The sequence below is a fragment of the Hemicordylus capensis genome, chromosome 6 (genome assembly GCF_027244095.1).
Source record: "Hemicordylus capensis ecotype Gifberg chromosome 6, rHemCap1.1.pri, whole genome shotgun sequence".
NCBI lineage: Eukaryota > Metazoa > Chordata > Lepidosauria > Squamata > Cordylidae > Hemicordylus > Hemicordylus capensis.
Window position 1 is genome coordinate 130,170,037 of NC_069662.1, and position 19,184 is coordinate 130,189,220.

At 46.2% G+C, this 19,184-nt stretch overlaps 1 protein-coding gene and 1 long non-coding RNA gene across 14 annotated transcripts in view; one reads left to right on the plus strand and one right to left on the minus strand.

Moving 5' to 3' along the window:
- Positions 1–19,184, minus strand: part of DYNC1I1 (dynein cytoplasmic 1 intermediate chain 1) — a 344,861-nt gene that overhangs the window by 37,908 nt on the left and 287,769 nt on the right. For all 13 annotated transcript variants that reach the window (XM_053264854.1, XM_053264852.1, XM_053264850.1 and 10 more), the window contains one exon: positions 1,939–2,079. In XM_053264854.1, the coding sequence (XP_053120829.1) occupies positions 1,939–2,079 (141 nt within the window). The remainder of the gene's footprint in view (positions 1–1,938; positions 2,080–19,184) is intronic.
- Positions 2,464–7,758, plus strand: LOC128331439 (uncharacterized). The gene is made up of 3 exons (XR_008310300.1): positions 2,464–2,638; positions 6,045–6,109; positions 7,450–7,758. It is a non-coding gene; the product is annotated as an uncharacterized LOC128331439 (long non-coding RNA).

Below are 19,184 nucleotides of genomic sequence, written 5' to 3' on the forward strand. Positions count from 1 at the left end.
AAAGTAAGATTTACTATTAAGTGCATAGGATCAAATCACATGTATGCTTAGAACTACAGCTGTGCAGCCCAATCTAACTGACATTTGCTCAGAAGTGAGTCCCTCTGAATTCAGTGGAGCCTATTTTCAAGTAAGTGTGCACAGGATCGCAAGTGTACACAATGCAATTCCATGCATGTTTACTCAGCAATACTTGTTTCAATGCAACTCACTCGTAGTTAAGTGCCCACAAGACTGCAGCTAAGCAGTGCAATCCTAATCATGTTTACTCAGAAGGAAGGCCCAGAGAGTTGAATGGTACTTATTCCGTAATACAAGGGTTCTTAAACTCGGACCCTCATGGGTTGTCAGACTACAACTCCCAACACCCCTTCCCAAAATTCAGCTGCTGTGGCTGGGGATGATGGGAGCAGTAGTCCTATCTAGGGATCCAAGTTTGAGAACCCCTGCCCTAGTAAGTATGTCTCTCTCTATCACCAAAGCAAAGGCTTATGGAACAGTCATTAACCATTGCTTTCAGAATGGGAAGGCAGAAACAAAATAAGAAAGAAGAGCCACTTTTACATATGTAGGGAGGTAGCAAAGAGAGGGTGCTTATGTGACTTGCACTTCCTTTCTGTGATTCTGGGTAATGTGCAACGGGGAACTTGAGTCTGCCCTGCAGCAAGGTGTGCAAGTTCCAAATGTTTGTGCAACTTGTCCTAAGTGGGGAGAGCATTAAAACGCATAACAGCAAATGCGCAAGTAAACAATAAACCAGCCATATGCCTATGTTTTGAAAGTGTGAATGCACTCTAAGCTAACCTCTGCAAGGCAACAGAAGAGAAATAAGGTATTCAAAAAGGCGGGAAGGGAGTGGGGTGGAGATGTGAAACGCCCTCTAGACTGGGACCCTCTCGCCACCATGTTCCACATTGGGCCTAGACCTATGCGTGGCAGTGTGTACGGCCAGCAAAGAGAATCATCATAAAGTGCCAATAATTTCCTGCACAAACAGTTTCTCCCATGTTTTGGCTACCCCTAAAAGTTCTTTTCTTCCTTTACAGCAGGGGCGTAGCTATAATTGAATGAAAAGGTTCAAAGAACACGGGCCCCCAGCTCCTGAGGGCCCTCCAGGTCCATCCCTCCCTATTTTCTTCATTGTCTCCCTCACTCTGGGGGCTGCCCGAGAGAGGGATGAACATGGGCCCCCTCTCCCCTAGCTACGCCCCTGCATTACAGTACCTCTGAGGCAGATTTGTATTTCTCTAGATTTACTTTGCATGAACTGTCCTGGAGGAGTTGTGAAGCATGGCAGTGAGAGAAGGATGTGTTGACATTTGGCATGGAAGAAGAAGAGACCCATGCATGAGAGGAGAGAAGGTCTTGTGGTAGCAAGCATGAATTGTCCCCTTTACTAAGCAGGATACACCCTGGTTTGCATTTGAATGGGAGACTACATGGGTGAGCACTGTAAGATATTCCCCTTAGAGGATGGGGCTGTTCCGGGAAGAGCAGGACTGAGAGAGACTCCTGTCTGCAAACTCGGAGAAGCCGCTGCCTGTCTGGGAAGAGAATAGTGAGCTAGATGGACCAGTGGCCTGACTCGGTATAAGGCAGCTTCCTATATTATGATGCAGGAAAAAGCTAGAGAGGGTGGAGGAAGAGTGCATTTGTTGTCCCTTGAAACCATGTAAGAGGAGGACTTGCGGGGAGCGGAGGTTGGTGGCCCATGCAACAGACGGCGGGGAGGGGGGAGAAAAAAAAGAGGTCTTCCCCCCCCCGGTATGAGCAAACAGCAGAAAAGAGAGGATGGACTGCAGGCACAGATGGCTGGATCTGATGCAGACGTCTTTTCCCTTCCCTCCCTGCCTCCCTCCCTTTGCAAAGCAGAGTAGAGAGAGAGAGAGCCAGCCAACCCCAAGCTCCCCCCAGGCCCCGATCCCATCCCCGCCTCACCTCGGTGTCATTATTCAGGTTCCAGAGATCCAGGCGGCCCATCCCGTCCACGCAGGCAAAGAGCGCGGGATGCACTGGGGACCACGTGACATCGTACACATAGTCGGCATTGTCTTCAAAGGAGTAGAGCGGCTTGTTGTGCTGCAAAAAAGGCAGAGGGGAAGCATGAAGACTTCGTGGCGCTACTGCTGCCTCGGGCTGTCTGGCGAGTCTAATTAAAAACTTTGCACATTCAACCAAGTGTCATAAAACTTCCCCCAGATGAAAGGTCCTGGGAGGGAGAAGGTGGGGCTGGAGCTCCTGCTGCGGCGCTCTAATGGGGGCAGCCCCACTGTCCGGTGCGGGGGTGGGGAGAAAGGAGAGGGAGAGCTCTGGACTTTGGTGGGGAGGGGAAGATTGCCCAAGACATTCCACGCAGGTAAAGGGAGCTGCTGCAGCCCATTAGCTGCTCCCGAGCGGGGGAGGGGAGCGGAGCGGAGCGGCTGCAGGTTGCGCTCAAGCGCATGAGTCGAGTTTGCGGGCTGCCCTGATAAGGAAGGATCAGAAGATTCCCAGGGAGAGGGAGGGAGAGTGGCAGGGAAGACAAAGGCTGCCACCTAGCGGCCCTGGCGAAGCTGCTGCAGCTCGCGGCCGTTTGAGAAGCAACCTTACCGAAACAGAACCGCGCTCTCTCTCTCTCGCTTCCTCTCCCTCCTGCAAGGTCAGAAGTGGAGCGTGAATGTGGACTACAGAAAGGGGGGGGGGAGACAAATGGGTGCGGTGGTGGCAGTCCGAACTGAGGAAGCCAGTCCTGTGTCTGTCTTCAGGAGTAGAGCGTATATGAGTCGGAGCCTCTCTCTCTATTACATTTATGTTCTGGATAAGGAGGGTCTGTTTTGGAATTCTGAGTCCCACAGGGGCTCTGCCAGCAAATTGCACGTAGGTCCCCTTAGCAATGCTTCAATTCTGATGCCAAGCCATTTACACACAAAAACAAAACAGCCGCACAAAATCCTGCTCTTGATAGGAGCAGTCCGGCATTGGATCGATGCAGTTGCCTGACATCAGCCCTTCCCTTCTCTTACAAGGAAATTGGTGCGTTAGGGAATGATGACGACTCACCTTTGCAAAACGGAATGCCTGAGGCCTGATGACCAGGGGCCTAGCTATAACTGGAGGAGGGGGGGGGGAGGGAGAGAAATGTCCCTGGGGCCCTGAGGGAGAGAGGGGGCCTGCCCCGCCAGCTAAGCGATAGTTTGCTTTGCTTTCCTCCTGCCACCACCTCATAAAAGGAGGAGGTGGAAGACTGTGGGGCCCACTTTCCCTTTTTGTCCCAGGGTCCACTCCAACCTTACTACGCCCTTACTTACACCCTATTCTCAAGGCATGTTTTCAGCTACACTCACCCACAGTGTGTTATCAATAGGACTTATTTTTAAAAAAGGTTTTGGTTCTGATCATTTGTGTTAAGAAGTATCTGGGCCACCTGGCTTCCCAGTAAGTGCATCAGGATAGGCTGTCTGGAAATCTACCTTGAAACATCAGTCCACCATCTACTTCCAAATATATGTATCAGAATGGAATGGGGTGGGGTGGGGGAATAATCCATGGCACAGCAGTTCTTTCTCTGCAAAGCACATGCATCTTTATATACAGGACAATTTAGCTCTCAGATGGCATGCTGTAGTGGTTTCTTTCCCTGCTAGTCTGCATTCTCCAGCTCATCCTTCCACCCAGGAGAATTTTTGTGTTTTTTTCTTGGCTCTCCCCAGGGGTTTCTCTTCCCAATCCTTTTTTTTTTTTTTTAAGGTCTAGGTGAGCTACATTTTCTAGATATTCTGAAAACCAGTTCTCCCTCTTCATCTCCCCCTTCCCGCCCTCTACCCACGTTTTAAAGTGTTTCAAGTTTTAAAAGGGAGGTGGCAAGGTTCAGAGAGCACAGCTGCTGAGAGATAGTGGTGCAGTTGCTTGACTTTTAAGTGCCTACGCGTCATTTCATTTCACAACAGACTGGAAGTTAGAGGCAAGTTTTAAAGTACACCAGAATTGTAAAAGTACACCAGAACTGTAACATATAATTGGGCGCCATGAATTATTCATTGCATCTGGCTCGTCTTCGTCTGATTTCTGAATAATGGCTTTGCTAATCCCCGATCAATTAATGTAAAATGAAATTTAAATGATAATGAAAACTCCAGAGATAAAAGAAATTAAAAATTCTCATTGCCTGCAACAGAAATCTAAACAATGGGATTTTGTATATGAGTTTTATATCTCTATCTATCTATCTACCCACCTACCTATCTATATGAAATATAATATATAGAACTATATAATATGTCTTACACCCTACAAACACACACACACGTACAGCCTTTCAGTTGTCTGTATTAACTTTGTGGGGTTTAATTATTTCTTTACAAGATCATACACAAAAAATTTCAAGTGTCTTCCTTGACAGTGTTCATATAGTACTAAACATTCTTGTGGGTTTATTCTTAGTTTGGTATCTTGATGGGCACACAGCCATGTGCACATCCAGTCACTGGTTGTGCCCACCCATGGAATGGGGAGAATTTTATCACTTTTCTGTTTCCTTGGTTGGATGTGAACATATGGTACATTTATGCTCATTATGCTGGCAGGTGCCGAGGATAACAGCTCTCCCAGAGTGGTATGTTTCCCTGCTTGGAAAATGAACTGGATCTAACCATTCTTTATGTACAGGATTATATTCCTCACTTTTCTGCTATCAGAAGAATCTGTTTCAGTGAAGTCATTCAAGGATGTCCCAGAAATACCCTCTGGTCCACTTTCTGGAGATGACACAGGCTTTTTGTCTACTGTGGGCAGGAGGCATCCTGGTTACTAGGGTACTAAGATACCAGGGCAGATTATATGGGTCCCTGGGCAAGATAAACAGAGTGATTCCTATGAGCCAGTCTCTTCTTCATTCTTTCTTTCATGACCTGCAGGTGGGTCCTTGGAGAATCCACCTACTGGCCATAAAAGAAGAATTATCAAGAAACAGGCTTGTTCACACAACTGCTGGCAGGGTCGGAGAAGTGTCCGCCCTGGGTAGGAGAGTCAGATGCACTTCCAATTTTCAGTCATGTGCTTGGAAACATCAAAGTAGGAGGTGGGGAGAATGACTGTGTGAAAGATGGCAGCTGGGTAGGATGGCACACCTTACCAGGTTCCATTCAAAAACCAGGAGCACCTTCGGCTCTCCTTCCCAGGCTGGGCTCTCCTCCTACTCTGTTCATGTGAACAAGCCTACCCTCACAGTTTCTTTCCTGGAAGCATATTAGATGTTTTTTAAATTCTGAGTAGGACTATTGGCCCATCTAGTTGGAATTGTCTGCACTGACTCGCTTTACTCTTTCCTAGACCTACCTGCAGCTGCCAGTGATGGAACCTGGAACCTCCTGCATGCAGTCTTCCCAGAGACTTCTGCCCGGAAGTCCAGGGCCTCCACTCCCCCTGGGGCCCCCCAAATCCTCTGTCCCAGGTGGTGGTGTTGCTACACCATGCCACTGGCCTGTGCTGCACTAGGCAGCCGAGTGTGACCTCTGCTTTAGAGACAGAGAGGGGAGTGGCGAACAAAATATGTGCAGTGGGAATATGTTAAGTTGCGTGTTGAAATGTTTCTGCTAATGCATATTTGCATAAATATACCTGTCTATAGTCTTACATTCTTGTGAGTTCAGTTGCTGTTTGTGCCGTCAGGAATCTACATGTTGAAAGTACTGTGTGTGCGTGTGCGTGTGTGTGCGTGTGTGTGTGTGTGTAGGGGGATGATGCTTAACTTGCCAGGGGGGTGAGGTGTGTGGGGGCTCCAAAGCCCTTAAGGTCCGGGCTCCAAAGCCCATTAGGTTCAGGCTCCAAAAATACCTAGGTACACCTCTGAGTCTACCACTGAGTTATGCTCCCTTCCCCAGGTGGGAAACCTTCTATTTACATTGCTCCTCTCTCTCTACTAGACTGAGGGGCAGGCCAAGATTCAGGTGACTCAGAGCAGCTAGACTGCATTTGTGTTATAGTATTGATGGAAATTGGGTCCATAAACAATGTCTTCCATGAAGCTCAACTTCTTTCTTTTAAATGGTGTGTGTGTTCTTTTCTAGGTTCCATTTTAAAGGGGAAACACCACACTTTAAATACATACACACCTACATAATTGATATTATATGTAAGTATTTCATACTCAAGCACCTGTACTTGAATACAGCTTGTGAGCAGTGGTCCTTAACAGGGCCTCAACACTTTCAGACTGTAATCAGGGTGATCACTGATTTCTATAGTGAACAATTATTGCATAGGTATATAAAAGTTACAAACAGGCCATTGACTTTTGCTTAGGAGAATCAAAGTCACCAACAATTAAGCCCTACATGACGCACTAACCATGTATGGCTTTCCACCAGCTTCTTGGCAAATCCTTTGCTTTTGTGGCCTGCCTCTTTCCATCTCAAAGAATAGCTTTTTTTTTTTTTTTTAAGGATGAAAATAAGTATACTTGCATCTTTGTTTCTGGGGCTAAAGTTCCAGCTGGTTCCCCCGCTTATTTGCGTGGAGGATCTTCCTTAATCCAAGAGGCGCCACACGCTAAGAAGCTCACTCCTTAGAGGAAGGCATGTGGACATGTTCACAGGTTTTAACTAGCATTTAACTGCTTAAAAGCTACAGTGAAATCTATCAGCTTTGCTTGTTTCATAAAAGAGGCAATTCACACACAGGAATAATGGGCACTCCATAAAGGTACCTCTCTGAGCTGTATTACCAGATCCTAAAGCTGTCTGTCTGATCACAGTGCCTTCTCTCAGAAGATAGCCACATTCTTCACATCTCTAAAAATCAGACTGCCAGTATATACCTAAAACATGCTGAGGAGCTGCCACAGTTCTTTAAACCACTTTCAAGCCTGTTTAATTAAAATAGTGGCCAGCCAAAGAAGTCCAGGAACTCAGTGCTCTGAGGGGGTTGAGATCTCAAACAACTTACTGCTGGCATCTTCAGAAAATTAATTCACAGACTATTTTGAGGGAACCTATGACAATCAAACCAGTTTATACCTGGTTTAAATCTGAAGCATGAATGGACACCATGCAGCAGAACATGGCACTTGGAGCATATCTATACTTCAAACTGATACTAGACTTATACCAGTTTATCCCCCCCCGCCCGCCCCAACCAAGAATCCTGAAACCGTAGTCTGATGAAGGTGCTGAGATCACCCCCTTACAGAACTTTAGTTCCCAGGATTGTTGTGGGGTTGGTTTTTTTGTTAAGGAAAGGGAATGACTAATAAACCAGTTTGAATCAGTGGGGTAGTTATACTCTTCAAATTTCCAAACGCAATCAGTTTATTTAGAGCTAGGATGTAACTTTCAGGCACAAGGATGGAAGAAGCGATCTGTTACTTCAGATTGTCTGTAACTCAAGATGCAGACAATGAAGCTAGGTGCCGAAGACTGATACCAATCTTTAGAATTGCCTTCACTAGTTCAACTTTTTTTGCTTTTTGTTAAGGTGCAGGAGTTATGGTACCTTCTACAACATCTAAACAGTGCTTCACGTCTGATGAACTTCAACACATCACAGAGAGCAAGCAAGTTACCGAGGGCATTCTCATTACATGAACGGTCTGGGTTGCCCTGTCTGGGTTGCCCTCCGCTCTCAGCTGCTTCAGTTGAGGGTGGCCTGCCTTTTGTACCCAGGATTTTACTGGGATAAAAGGAACCACAGGTTCATTTTACCTTGATAGGCAATTGTTTGAACGATTGCCCCTGGGTTACTGGGCTCCTTATCAGCCTGCCACCATTTCCGGCAGTGGCCAGAGGAAACAGGCAGCTGTTTAGAGTGGAGCCAGAATTACACCTAGGTAATTTTGGAGCCTGGACCTAAAGGCCTTTGGAGGCCCCCCTTCCCTTGCAAATTAAGCATAATCATGCTTGGCCAGGCAACCACACCACCCAGGACAGACTAAAGGGGGGGGGGGGTTCAGAGGTTGTGGAGCCCCTGGACTTTGGCCCGGAAGTCCAGGGGTAAGAGTCCCTCTGAGCAGAGCGGCTGCTGTACTAAAAGCAGCCACTCTGTTGCTTGCGCACTGCACTCTGGATCCATGGAGGACTCAGAACATGCTTTCCCCCTCCTGCCTGCACTCTGGTGATCGCCGCGCCGGTGCATGTGTGGGCAGAGATTGGAGCTGTTGGCAGATAGTCTGCAGTCCCTGCCTGCCCTCCCCACTACCCAAGTAACAGGTCGTGAGCAGAACTCTACTTTCTTGCATTTACAGTGGACCAAGTGAACAAACAAACCCTGTGAAGTGCTACTTTGATTTTTACAAAGTGTGATCAGTGGGTTAGCTGGGGTCTGTCACTACAGCTTATTGATATCACTGTTGCCACTCATTAATACTCACCCATTACGCTTACAAGCTGCGTCAGACTAGAGCACATTGTCCTGAGCTCACCCTGATACAGTGAGCACCAGAGAGCATGTGATATCCCTTGCTGTGAAATCAAGAAGCTGATCCATGGAGAGGACACAGATGCTAGTGATATTAACAGACTCTCCTTTTGTGGTGTATGCTGCCAGGGGCAAGGAGGGTGGCTGAGAACCAGTGCGAGTTACCAGAAATTCTGCGTATGGCGACTGCAGCGTGGGAAAGCACAAGTGTAGTATATTTTAGTTTGTCGTTTTTACAAGTATGTGTGTTGTTCGCTGGCACGTGTGCCAGCAAGCAAAAGGTCAGCAAATGGCATCACCCAGGCTGGATCTAGCCCCCTCCCTCTTAGTTGCCAGCTTTTCTCCCCTCAGGTCTTCCTGAAGCTGAATAGATAGATTGGAGAGAGGGAGAGGTGGAAGGGCAGGGGTAAAAAGATACAAGAATTCCTTCTTGTCTTTCTCAGCTGAGAAAAGGCCCTGGAAGGCAAAGGATCAAGAGAAAGGCAGAAACAGAAGTGATTTATCCTCTCCAAGCATCATCTGGCCCCATCCCCTCTTGTCCTAGCAAGTTAGAGGGGCGGGAGATAGAGGGCCATGTGAGGAACAGGGTGCCTTAGGAACGTCCTTCCCCTGAATCCCCTCTCACAGAGTGGGGGCTGATTGGTGGGTGGTGGCGGCAGCAGTGGCTAAGTTGCCAGAGGGTCCCCCAGAGGGGCTTGACTTGTCACCCTCTATCAACTGGTAACCAAGGCTGAAAAGGTGTTGCTGTTGTTTTTTAAAATATGTCTTTTTATTAAGGCACAGATTGGTACCTGCAGTTTTTATCTGACGAAGAATACCAAAGTTGACCATCCTGGACAGGGATCTTAGAACTGGAAGAAGTTGGACCTAGAACTGGAAGAAGTAATGATGGGACACTGACTACTGGGGTGGGGGATCCCGCCCTCCAACCACTACCCAATTTGGTCACTGTTGTATTTACTGAGTATCCTGCCTAAAATTTATCTCGAGTTTTGCTAATTCAAAAATGATCACATTTTTCTTTACTTTTCTTCACTGTTCTCTGCCTTACAAGGAACACAATTAGTGCTAGAAAAAGAGCCAAATAACTGCTACCTCTTCTATTTTTAAGGGCAAGTGTGCCAGCAAGGGCTTGTTTCTTTTTCCTGCTAGCCTTTGGTACAACCTGATTCCACCCGGCCACCCCACTTTTGCATCTAGCATGATCTAACCTAAATTGTCTGCACAGCACCTCCTCCACCCCCTCTTACAAAGAGCTTTTTCACCATGCCCAGAAACACTTTTTCTCCCCACCTTTAACATCCATCCTGAAGAAGAGTTCTAAAGAATTTAAAATCTTGCTCACTATTTCATAACATTTTTGTTGGGCCTAATCAAGGTAGAAGAACACTGCTGTTGCTTTTGGATCTTTTCCCAATGGACCAACGTGGCTACTTGCAATTTTTATAAAAGGTGAGAAATGTTCCTTTTGAGATGTGCTTTGAGTGAAAGAGACCCCCATCATCATTAAAAGTCTATTTCCATTAAATACTAAGTGCTACTTTGTTCTCTTTCATTCCTCTCCTTGGTGGGCTTGAACTTGTGGTGGGTCACAGTTTCAGAGTAAGATTATTGCATTTATAAATCACTCTTGCTGCAGAGATGCTACAAAGTGGTTTGCTTAATTGATTTCTGTGCCAAGGATTTTTAAAATGTACTGCATTTGTGCATAAACATGTGGAAACTATTATAAGAGGGGAATGAAGGAGGGCAAAAGGGACAGGTTCCAAGAGCAGACCAAGTCTGGAGATAACATGATGATTAGGCTTTTGTGGTTTCCTTTAGAGTCAGGGCATCATGGCTGGGTTTATAGGAAGAAACCAAACAAAAGGAGCCTGGTACAGACCTAGCAAGAGCCAGTCTTGGTGGCTAAGGACATTTTCACAAGTGATGCCCAGGGAATGCTCTTTGGTCTGGTGTAGCACAGTGGTTAAATGACTGAGCTACAAATCAGGACTGTCCCCAGTTCAAATCTCACCTCTGCCATAAATTTAACAAGTGATGTTAGGCAAACCCTCAGACTCTCCATTTCCATATAAGTATTATATTAACCTTACAGAATTGTTGTAAGGATGACAACAATAGATGCAAAGGTCTCTGAACATTCAAAAGCTCTATAGAAATGCCTAGTATTATTGTCAAATATTAGAACTAACATAGGAAGCTGCCTTATACTGAAGTAGACCAGTGGTCAATCTAACTGAGTATTGTCTACACTGACTGGCAACAGTTCTCTGAAGTATCAGGCAGGAGTCTATCCCAGCCCTACCTGGAGATGCTGCCAGGGATGGAACCTGGGACCTTCTGCATGCAAAGCAGATGCTCTACCACTGAGCCAAGGCCCCATCCCCCATCGGGCTATGGCCCTATTATGGTCTGCAACATCTTCTTGCTTGTGAATGTTGTTAATACAATACGGGACTACTATTCAACCTTTTCAGAGCCAGGATCATGGGGCAGAGCCACCTTGGTGCAGGGGGAGGGGTTTCAAAGAACCTGGGCCTCCATACCCAGGAGCCACACCTAGGGCCGCAGCTACACCCCTGAGTCTGACACCAGATGCTCAGGGGGTGTGGTCACATCTGCAAATAAGGCCGTGTACCCCGTTTTTGAAAAGCTTCAGCCAGTGCTGGGTTCCGAGCCTGGAACGCATCTCCCTGCCTTGACAAGCAGGGAAAGGCGCTCCCGGCCGCTGCTGCAAACGTGGCACTGGTTGTAATTTACTCGCAAACGGGGGCGTGGCCCCATTTGCAAATTCGACCATGCTCCCTTTGCATTTGACATCAGACACGGGGCGTGGGGGGGAGGTAGCGGTGGTGGGATAGAAGGGGACCTCCGGTGTTCTCCCTATGCCACTGGCCAGGATCCACCTTTCACCAAAACCTACAACATGGAACCCATTTTTACTTTTATAAATTGTACACTATATGTCTACCTCTCTTCTATCTACTTGTATTTCTGTCCCCACCCCCAGCCCACTGAGGTTATTTATTTATTAAAACACTTCTATACTGCCTTTCGGTCAGAGACCCTCAAGAGAGCTCATAGTAGGAAATTTAAAACTATCCATTAAAAAATATCAAATAATATTTTTTTAAAAAACCAGCCACCAGACATTTTTAAAGCAGCCAAAAGGAAATTTACAACAGCAGCACATAAAACGAATCCAGGCCAAACACTTCCTTGCAAAGCCGCATTTTAGCTGCTTCATCAAGCAGCAAATAGGAAGGTAGCCATACAGGTCTCCTTGGAGTAGGCATTCCATAGTCTAGGTGCTGTGGCCAAAAAGGCTCCATCTCATGTCACCTGCCTGGCAAACTTCAAATGCGGGCATGTGGCAGAATCAACAGGGTCTTGAACAGAGTGCACTAGCAGGCTCGTACAGAAGAAAGCAGCCCTAGACCCAGATTGTTTAGGGCTTTAAAGACCAGCCCTTTGAACTGAGCCCAGAAGCAAAGTGGTAACCAGACTGGCAACCTCAAAAGAAATAACAAAAGAAGACAGCAGAGCTTATGCTAGTGTGAGTCACCTTAGCCCTATCCATAAATTATGTCTGGGTACAGTCTACGCACATACAGATCTGTACACAGTTATTCCCATACTATGCTCAATGCACATACGGTGGTACACTTCCTATCTGTACCCTACATTTGAGGGTGCCTGTACCCAGGTTCGCTTTTAAAATGAAGACACATACAGCCGTGTACACAAAGCATGTACTTGTGTGTGGATGTCTGCATGCACGCACAATATATTGTCTACATAGGGAAGTAAAAAATGACCCGGTTACGGGACACGGCATGCTAGCTGAACACCGATAAAGTATAGAAAGCTGATAGCAAATACTTTGTATAGGAAATGAACTTTATAGTTTATATTCAAATATGTAACCTGTATTTTTTAAAAAACAACAACAACCCAGTGCAGTGCAGTGGGTAGAGCAGTAGTAGCTTGAGCCCCTGTGGCATCTGAGGCAGGGAAGCCAATATGCCATCTGCTCCCATGAAACATGGCCACATTTCTTCACCTGTCACCAATCACTCCATCTCCTTCCAACCCCCTCTGCTCAACTCATCATACTTTTGTACACACACACACACACACACACACACACAGCCCTTCCCCACTCACCTTACCCAGCAGTGTGTGAGCTGGAGCCAGAGCAAGCCTCACTCCCCATAGACTGCTTCCTCTCCTCTGGCCCTGGACTTTGACAAACCAGGGAAGGGAGCAGAAGGAGGAAGCGTTTGGAGTCAATACTGGCCCAGAGCGACTCCACAGTGCCGTTCGAGACTGGCAGGCACTCCACTGGCCCAGTTCAATCCTTTCTGCATGCATCTCTGCCGTTTAGCAGAGTAGAAGTGGGAGGAGGAGGAAGACGGCCATCTTGGAACAGCTCTTTGCTGAGCAGTGTGGCACCGGTTCAGCAAAGAACTGCTCCCATGGCAGAGGTGGGGCGGGAGGGGCACTTTACCACCCTGCTGGCATCCCCAAAAGCTTCCACTCTAGTCAGCCACCTCACCTCGCTTCATGATAGGCCTGCTCCAGCGTAGAACACTGGGCTTCTACCAGAAAGGCTCAAGTTCAAATCCCCATGAAGCTTGCTGGGTGAGCTTGGGCCAGTCACTATTTCTCAGCCTAATAAGCATCACAGGGTTGTTGTGAGAGCAAAATGACAATACCCCATGCATGCCACCCTGAGCTTCTTGCAGAAGGGCATGCACATGTGAGAGATAAATGATTTAAGCCTCATTTGTGAAAATGCCTAATACTCTGGAAACAAAGACACTGTGAATTCCTCAGCCAGACACTGCCCGACTTTTGGAAGCGTCAGCCTGTCAGGCAGCAGAGATTTGAAGGCATGTTAGGGGTAGTTTTGAGGGGGCGGGGGTTGACGTTGACAGGTAAACTGGTGATTTCGTTAATCTCCTTAACAGTTTTAAGCATTCTGCTGAGAAGTGACTCACATGGGCTGGTGCTGCAGTGCTTACAGTGCATTAACGCTTGTCTCTCTTTTTGCTCCTTGATAACTGGATACTTATGCCACTAAGAGCAGCTAAGAACTAAAAGAGAAAATGCTGTGGCTCAACACTGAATGGTTTCAGTAGTCCAAAAACCTCCACTTTAAGATGAGAGTTAAGATACTTTGCATTTTCACTCCTGCTCTAAAAAGAATGGAAATTGCAAATTAAGGTGCCCATCTTAACTTCCATGCCATATAAGCTGTAAGACTTTATACAGTCTGGTATATGATGATGATGGCTTTAGAAATGAGGCTTCATGCACCCACACTTTGCCTTGATCAGAGGTGCATCAGGCAGAAATTCATCAGGGCATCTCTAGGAAGTAAACATCTGCCTGGATGCATCCATCCCCAGCCCAATTTCCAGCTGAAAGATTAAGGCAAAGTGTGGGTGCATGGAACCCCATTTCTAAAGCCATTATCAAATACCAAACTGTACAAAGTCTCTACAGCTTAACATAGAAGTTAAGATGAGCACCTTAACTTGAAATTTCCATTCTTTTTAGAGCATGAGTGAAAATGTAAAGCATCTTGATTCTCATCTTAAATTGAAGGTTTTTGGATTATTGCATTTCCAGTTGTTTTAAAAGGGGGGATCTGATTAGACACTATGGGGACAAGGTTACCCAACCACAAGGTAGAACATCCTGATGTTGAACAGCAAACATTTTGTAAAACCTTCAACTAAGATAAAGCCACACTCCCCACCACCATCTGAAAAAACAAAATTAAATGAAATTAGTGGATTCAGTAATAGTGACAGTGTGATCTTAACTTACGATTATTCCACAGTGAATAAGAATTACCTACACAATTACCTACACAAGAAGTAGGTAATTTGTGTTCACTTTAAATCTGTACTTCATTTTTTTCATTTCCTTAAAATAAGGAGAGCTGGTCTCAGGGTAGAGGAGAGCTGGTCTTGGGGTAGCAAGCATGACTTGTCCCTTTAGCTAAGCAGGGTCCACCCTGGTTGCATATGAAAGGGAGACTAGAACTGTGAGCACTGTAAGATATTCCCCTCAGGGGATGGAGCCGCTCTGGGAAGAGCAGAAGGTTTCAAGTTCCCTCCCTGACTTCTCCAAGATAGGGCTGAGAAAGATTCCTGCCTGTAGCCTTGGAGAAGCCGCTGCCAGTCTGTGAAGACAATACTGAGCTAAATAACCTATGGTCTGACTCAGTATATGTCAGCTTCCTATGTTCCTATGTAACACACACATATACACATACACACAGATAATTAAAAATAACAAATACTTTAACAACTGTGTCCAAAACTACAGATTCTCTTCCCAAAAATATCCCTTAAGCCCAACAGTTCTCTTGTTTGATTTATTTCAGGATGGTGTTATCTGCAAAACAGCGTTAGGCCTTAAGCCAATCTGACTGAAATAGTAGGCCTTAACCCACTGAACTGCACCTTTTGACCATGTATTAGAGTATATCCTCTCTAATAAAACGCTTGGTGTCCGTCTGTGGACGGACACCAAGCGTGCATTCGTGCCTGCCTGTTCTGGGCATGCGCAAAGCGCATGCCCAGAACAGAGCAAGGCAGCCGCGAACGCCAGCACCTGGTGGTCATGTTGGGCGGCCAGAAGCGGCCGGCCCGAAGAAGCCGGGTAAGCAGTGGCGGGGGACACTGGCCGAGGTGGCAGCTAAGCCGCCGTCTCGGCCAGAGAACGTGGCGTGGCGGAGCCATGGCCGAGGCCTGGCCGCGCCGCTGCATACCCGGCTTCTTCGGGCGCCCGCTTCTGGCCACCCAACATGGCTGCCGGACGAGGCGGCAGGGGAAACTCGATGCAGCGGTGGGCTCGGGCACTGGTGGGCCCGGCGGGAGCCGCGGTGGGTGGCGGGCCTGGCTGGAGCCGCGGGCGGCGGTGGGTGGCGGGAGGGGGAATGGCAGCGGGGGTCCGGAGCGCACAGCTCCACTAGCGCCCGTTATCCAACAGGCTTACAAACACTAGGAGTATAATAGATTATTGGAGTTTTGTGAGCCCCCTAGAGCAGGGGTTCTCAACGTTGGGTCCCCAGATGTTATTGGACTTCAACTCCCATAATCCCCCACCAAAGGCCACTGGAGCTGGGGATTATGGGAGTTGAAGTCCAGTAACATCTGGGGACCCAACGTTGAGAATCTCTGCCCTAGAGAACAAGAGCCCCCCAATTCTTGAAACTCCAACTCTTTTAAGGGATGGAAACCAATGGGAGCACTTATATCACTGCAGCCCTCCCTCCACCTTTCCAGGGCCTGTTCTCTGGCTACAGCAGAGCTCTGAAGAGCTTGTATAAGCCCTTCTGGCCTTGGATCTTCTTCCTCTTTTAATAAAATTGAGTCGTGTTTTAATGGCAATTATTAGTGTCTGTCTCTTTTCCTTCTGTTTAGAAAGTAGTATATTTTAAATGTTGTACATGACATAGCCTCTGAGCACAGATGGTGTAGATTTCTTCCCTTTAAGCCTCAGATCTCCACTTAATGGTTAATGGCTGATAGGATAACGGCTTACTCAAAGCAGTCTACTGAAATTAAAAGGATATTAGGCATTCCCCTAATTTCAGTAGGATTACTTTGAGTAATGTTCCTGAACAGTCACTGAAGCTCTTCTCACGTACACCCTAACCCAGGCTAGGGAAGCCCAGCCTGAGTAAGGCTGCAGGCGAGAACCACCAGGATTGAGTCTGATTGGGAACCACCAGTGGAGCATCACTGCCTACCCCAACTTTTAAACCCAGCTCTTAGGCAAGATGAAGGGCTCAAGCGAGCTCTGGGATCATGTGATAGCTGAGGCTATATTCAGCCCCAGTGGACACAGAGATGGGCGCCTAGAGCACCCATCTCCTGGGGGAATCTCCAAATGCTTTGTGCATGTCACATGGTGCACATGTCATCCCAACCTCCAGAGCTCCACACTGCACCAAGCAGCACGGATCATCTGGGAGCATGGTATGTGCTCTCAGCAACAGTGAAGTGCTAATAGGGCAGGGGGGTGGTGAATTCCTTCTCAAACACCTATGTTCAGAACCAGGAAGTCACTCACTAGAAATTGCCAGGACTTGCGCCTCCCAACTTTGGCTTCAGAAATCTCAATGAGCAGACTCAGTTATGTTCTTAGCTAACTTTCTCTTAGTTATTTTCCCTGTTATTAGTGGGGGGTTCAAACAGTATTATGGGGATTTCAAACACTAGAGTGATGTTTTTCAAACCAGCAAAAGTCACCAGTCCAGTATGGACCTGAATTTTGAGGGAATGCTAAAAAGACATCAAACATTTAAAAACATACATTCTCTGCGGTGAAAAATAATGTTGCCAAAACACTGAAGAGGACCTGGTTGGGTTCAAGCTGATGTATGAAAGGACACAACAAGAACCCACCACCATATAACAGCCTAAAAACTTAAATTTTAAAAAAATGCATGGAGCATTAAAAACTATCTAATTCATAAATGGTGGAAGTATGCAATATCTCCAAATACCATGAAGTAAAAAGGTAATATAAAGATAAATATTCAATAAACATTCTCTTCTAACACATTAATATGGACGATGTGTATAAAAATATAAAAAACTCGTAATAATAGGAAACAAATGTAGAACCATAAATTTATAAAGTGAGAATTAACATTGCTGAGAACCCCAAAATAATTATACAACTTGCAAGTCAGTCCTCCATAAGTCAGCCTTCTAGGTATCTAGAAGTCCAGTTGTCCTTAAATCAGATGAAGATGTGAATTCTGTATTTTATGGGGTATTGAAAACAATTGCAGGTCTATAGGGAATGTCCTTCCTTTTCTATCATAGCCAAATGCGTTTCGGCCTATAATGGGCCTTCCTCAGTGGCATTATTATAAAGGAATTGTTGTAGTTCCCCAAGTAGCAGCTATGCTCTCATGTGGAGCCAGATGTTTGATTTGCAATTAACAAAATTTCAAACTTTCTTTGCTATAGATTTAGATATCTTGCCAGCATGGCCATTTGCTTGTGTCCTCTAGTTTCAATGGAGTCCAACATTTTGAAACCTCTTTTTATGAATCTCCGCCATTTTGCAACAGATTTGCACCAACTTCAGAGGAGTGGTGTCTCTTGTCCCCTAGTTGATGTGTGCACAATTCCAGAGGGATTGGATGGATATGTTTGACTTTTATAAGCAATATAATGCTTAGGACTTATAATGGCAGAAATTTGAAAACACTCATCTTAACTATATTGCCACAACTGTGCCAGTATAATCAATTTAATGGTCAGGGAAAGGCAGTCTGCACAGGACCAGAAGCACTATCTTCTTTGTATTAATTCACATTGATGTTAAAAGTATTCTGGGCAATAAAAGTGTTGTGTTTTTTGTTTAAAGTGGGTTTTATTTTTGTTTCTGTTCTTGTTTTGTTTAAAGGAGTTGGCTCAGATTAAGCCCTGAAAGATAGTTTATAGTGCCAATATTGTGCCAGGTAGTCTTGGGATCGCTGACCTGTCATTATATTCTCCTTGTTTATCAATCTCCTCTTAAATTTCTGTGCTGCCTTCCTCCCTGTGTTCCACACCACTACTAAAAAACATGACACCAGATCAGTCTTATTGGATTAGGATGTGGGCCGGCTCTAGGTTTCAGGAGGTCCTCAACAAACAGCTCTCCACGAGCCCCTTCCTACCTAGGTGGACCCAAAATAGTTGCTCTGCCCACACCACCACCAAATGGCACATGGCCTCAGGGATCACAAGGGCCCCGGACAGCTGCCCAACAACACCACCCTTTCCAGTGGTCCCAATCACAATGACCAAGTGAGCAAAATCTCCTGTTCAAGTGGTGGCAGATAACGGATGCCTTAAGAGAAGTACAAGAAAGAACATGTCTCCCCTTTTCATTCACTTCAGGCTATACATTCAAAGCTTACACAGCATGATCTGCCAAAGTGAGAACTGCCAACCAGCCATTTATGGCAGTCCACCAAGACTCTATAAATCTCCTGTTTTTGCTGCTGGCCTGGGAGTCAAAAATGGGATTGATGAGCTCATGATAAACCACCATACATGAATCATGGACTATGTTTGGCCTGAAGAGTCACAACTTGTGGAGGCCTGGTTCAGGGGTATCCTTCAGCAACCCCTAATAATTCCATAGCACATCTGCATTAATTATTGACAGAGGGGGTTCAGATGGGAACTTGCAAGTGAGGAGGTACCAGTGCCCTTACTAGGAGGCACCATAAGACAACAGTAGAGGCATGGGGGCTGCTAAGGCAGCACCATTTGGCTAGCTGACTTAGGAACCCCATCTTTATGTTCTTTTTTTCCTAATGTTTACCACCTCCTCATGATACCTGCAAGTAAGGGGTTGGGCCCCCTCCACTTCTGCCGCCACTCAACAATGGCTGATTACTTTCCAGCTCAGCAGCCTGATCCAACAGCTAGGGTTAAATGTGCATAGAGCTCTTTAAAAAAACAAAAACAACTCCCCCCACCCTGAAATTTCACTAATGAGCTTTCAGGAGAGGGAGGAGAGCTATCTGGATTGAAACTGATTGGTAGGATTTTACTATGCAGATCCAGCCATGGATCTGTTGGATCAGAGTTTTAGTTAGCAGCCATATTCTTGTCTTCCACGTATTTCTTGAGTACTGTTTTAATCCCAAAAAATCCATAAATCAAGTTGTCACATTAAATAACAAATGGTAAATAACGCTGAAATAAAAGTAGGTGTACAAGGTAGCCTAGACGTTGTTGAGAAGATAATCTGCTTAATGC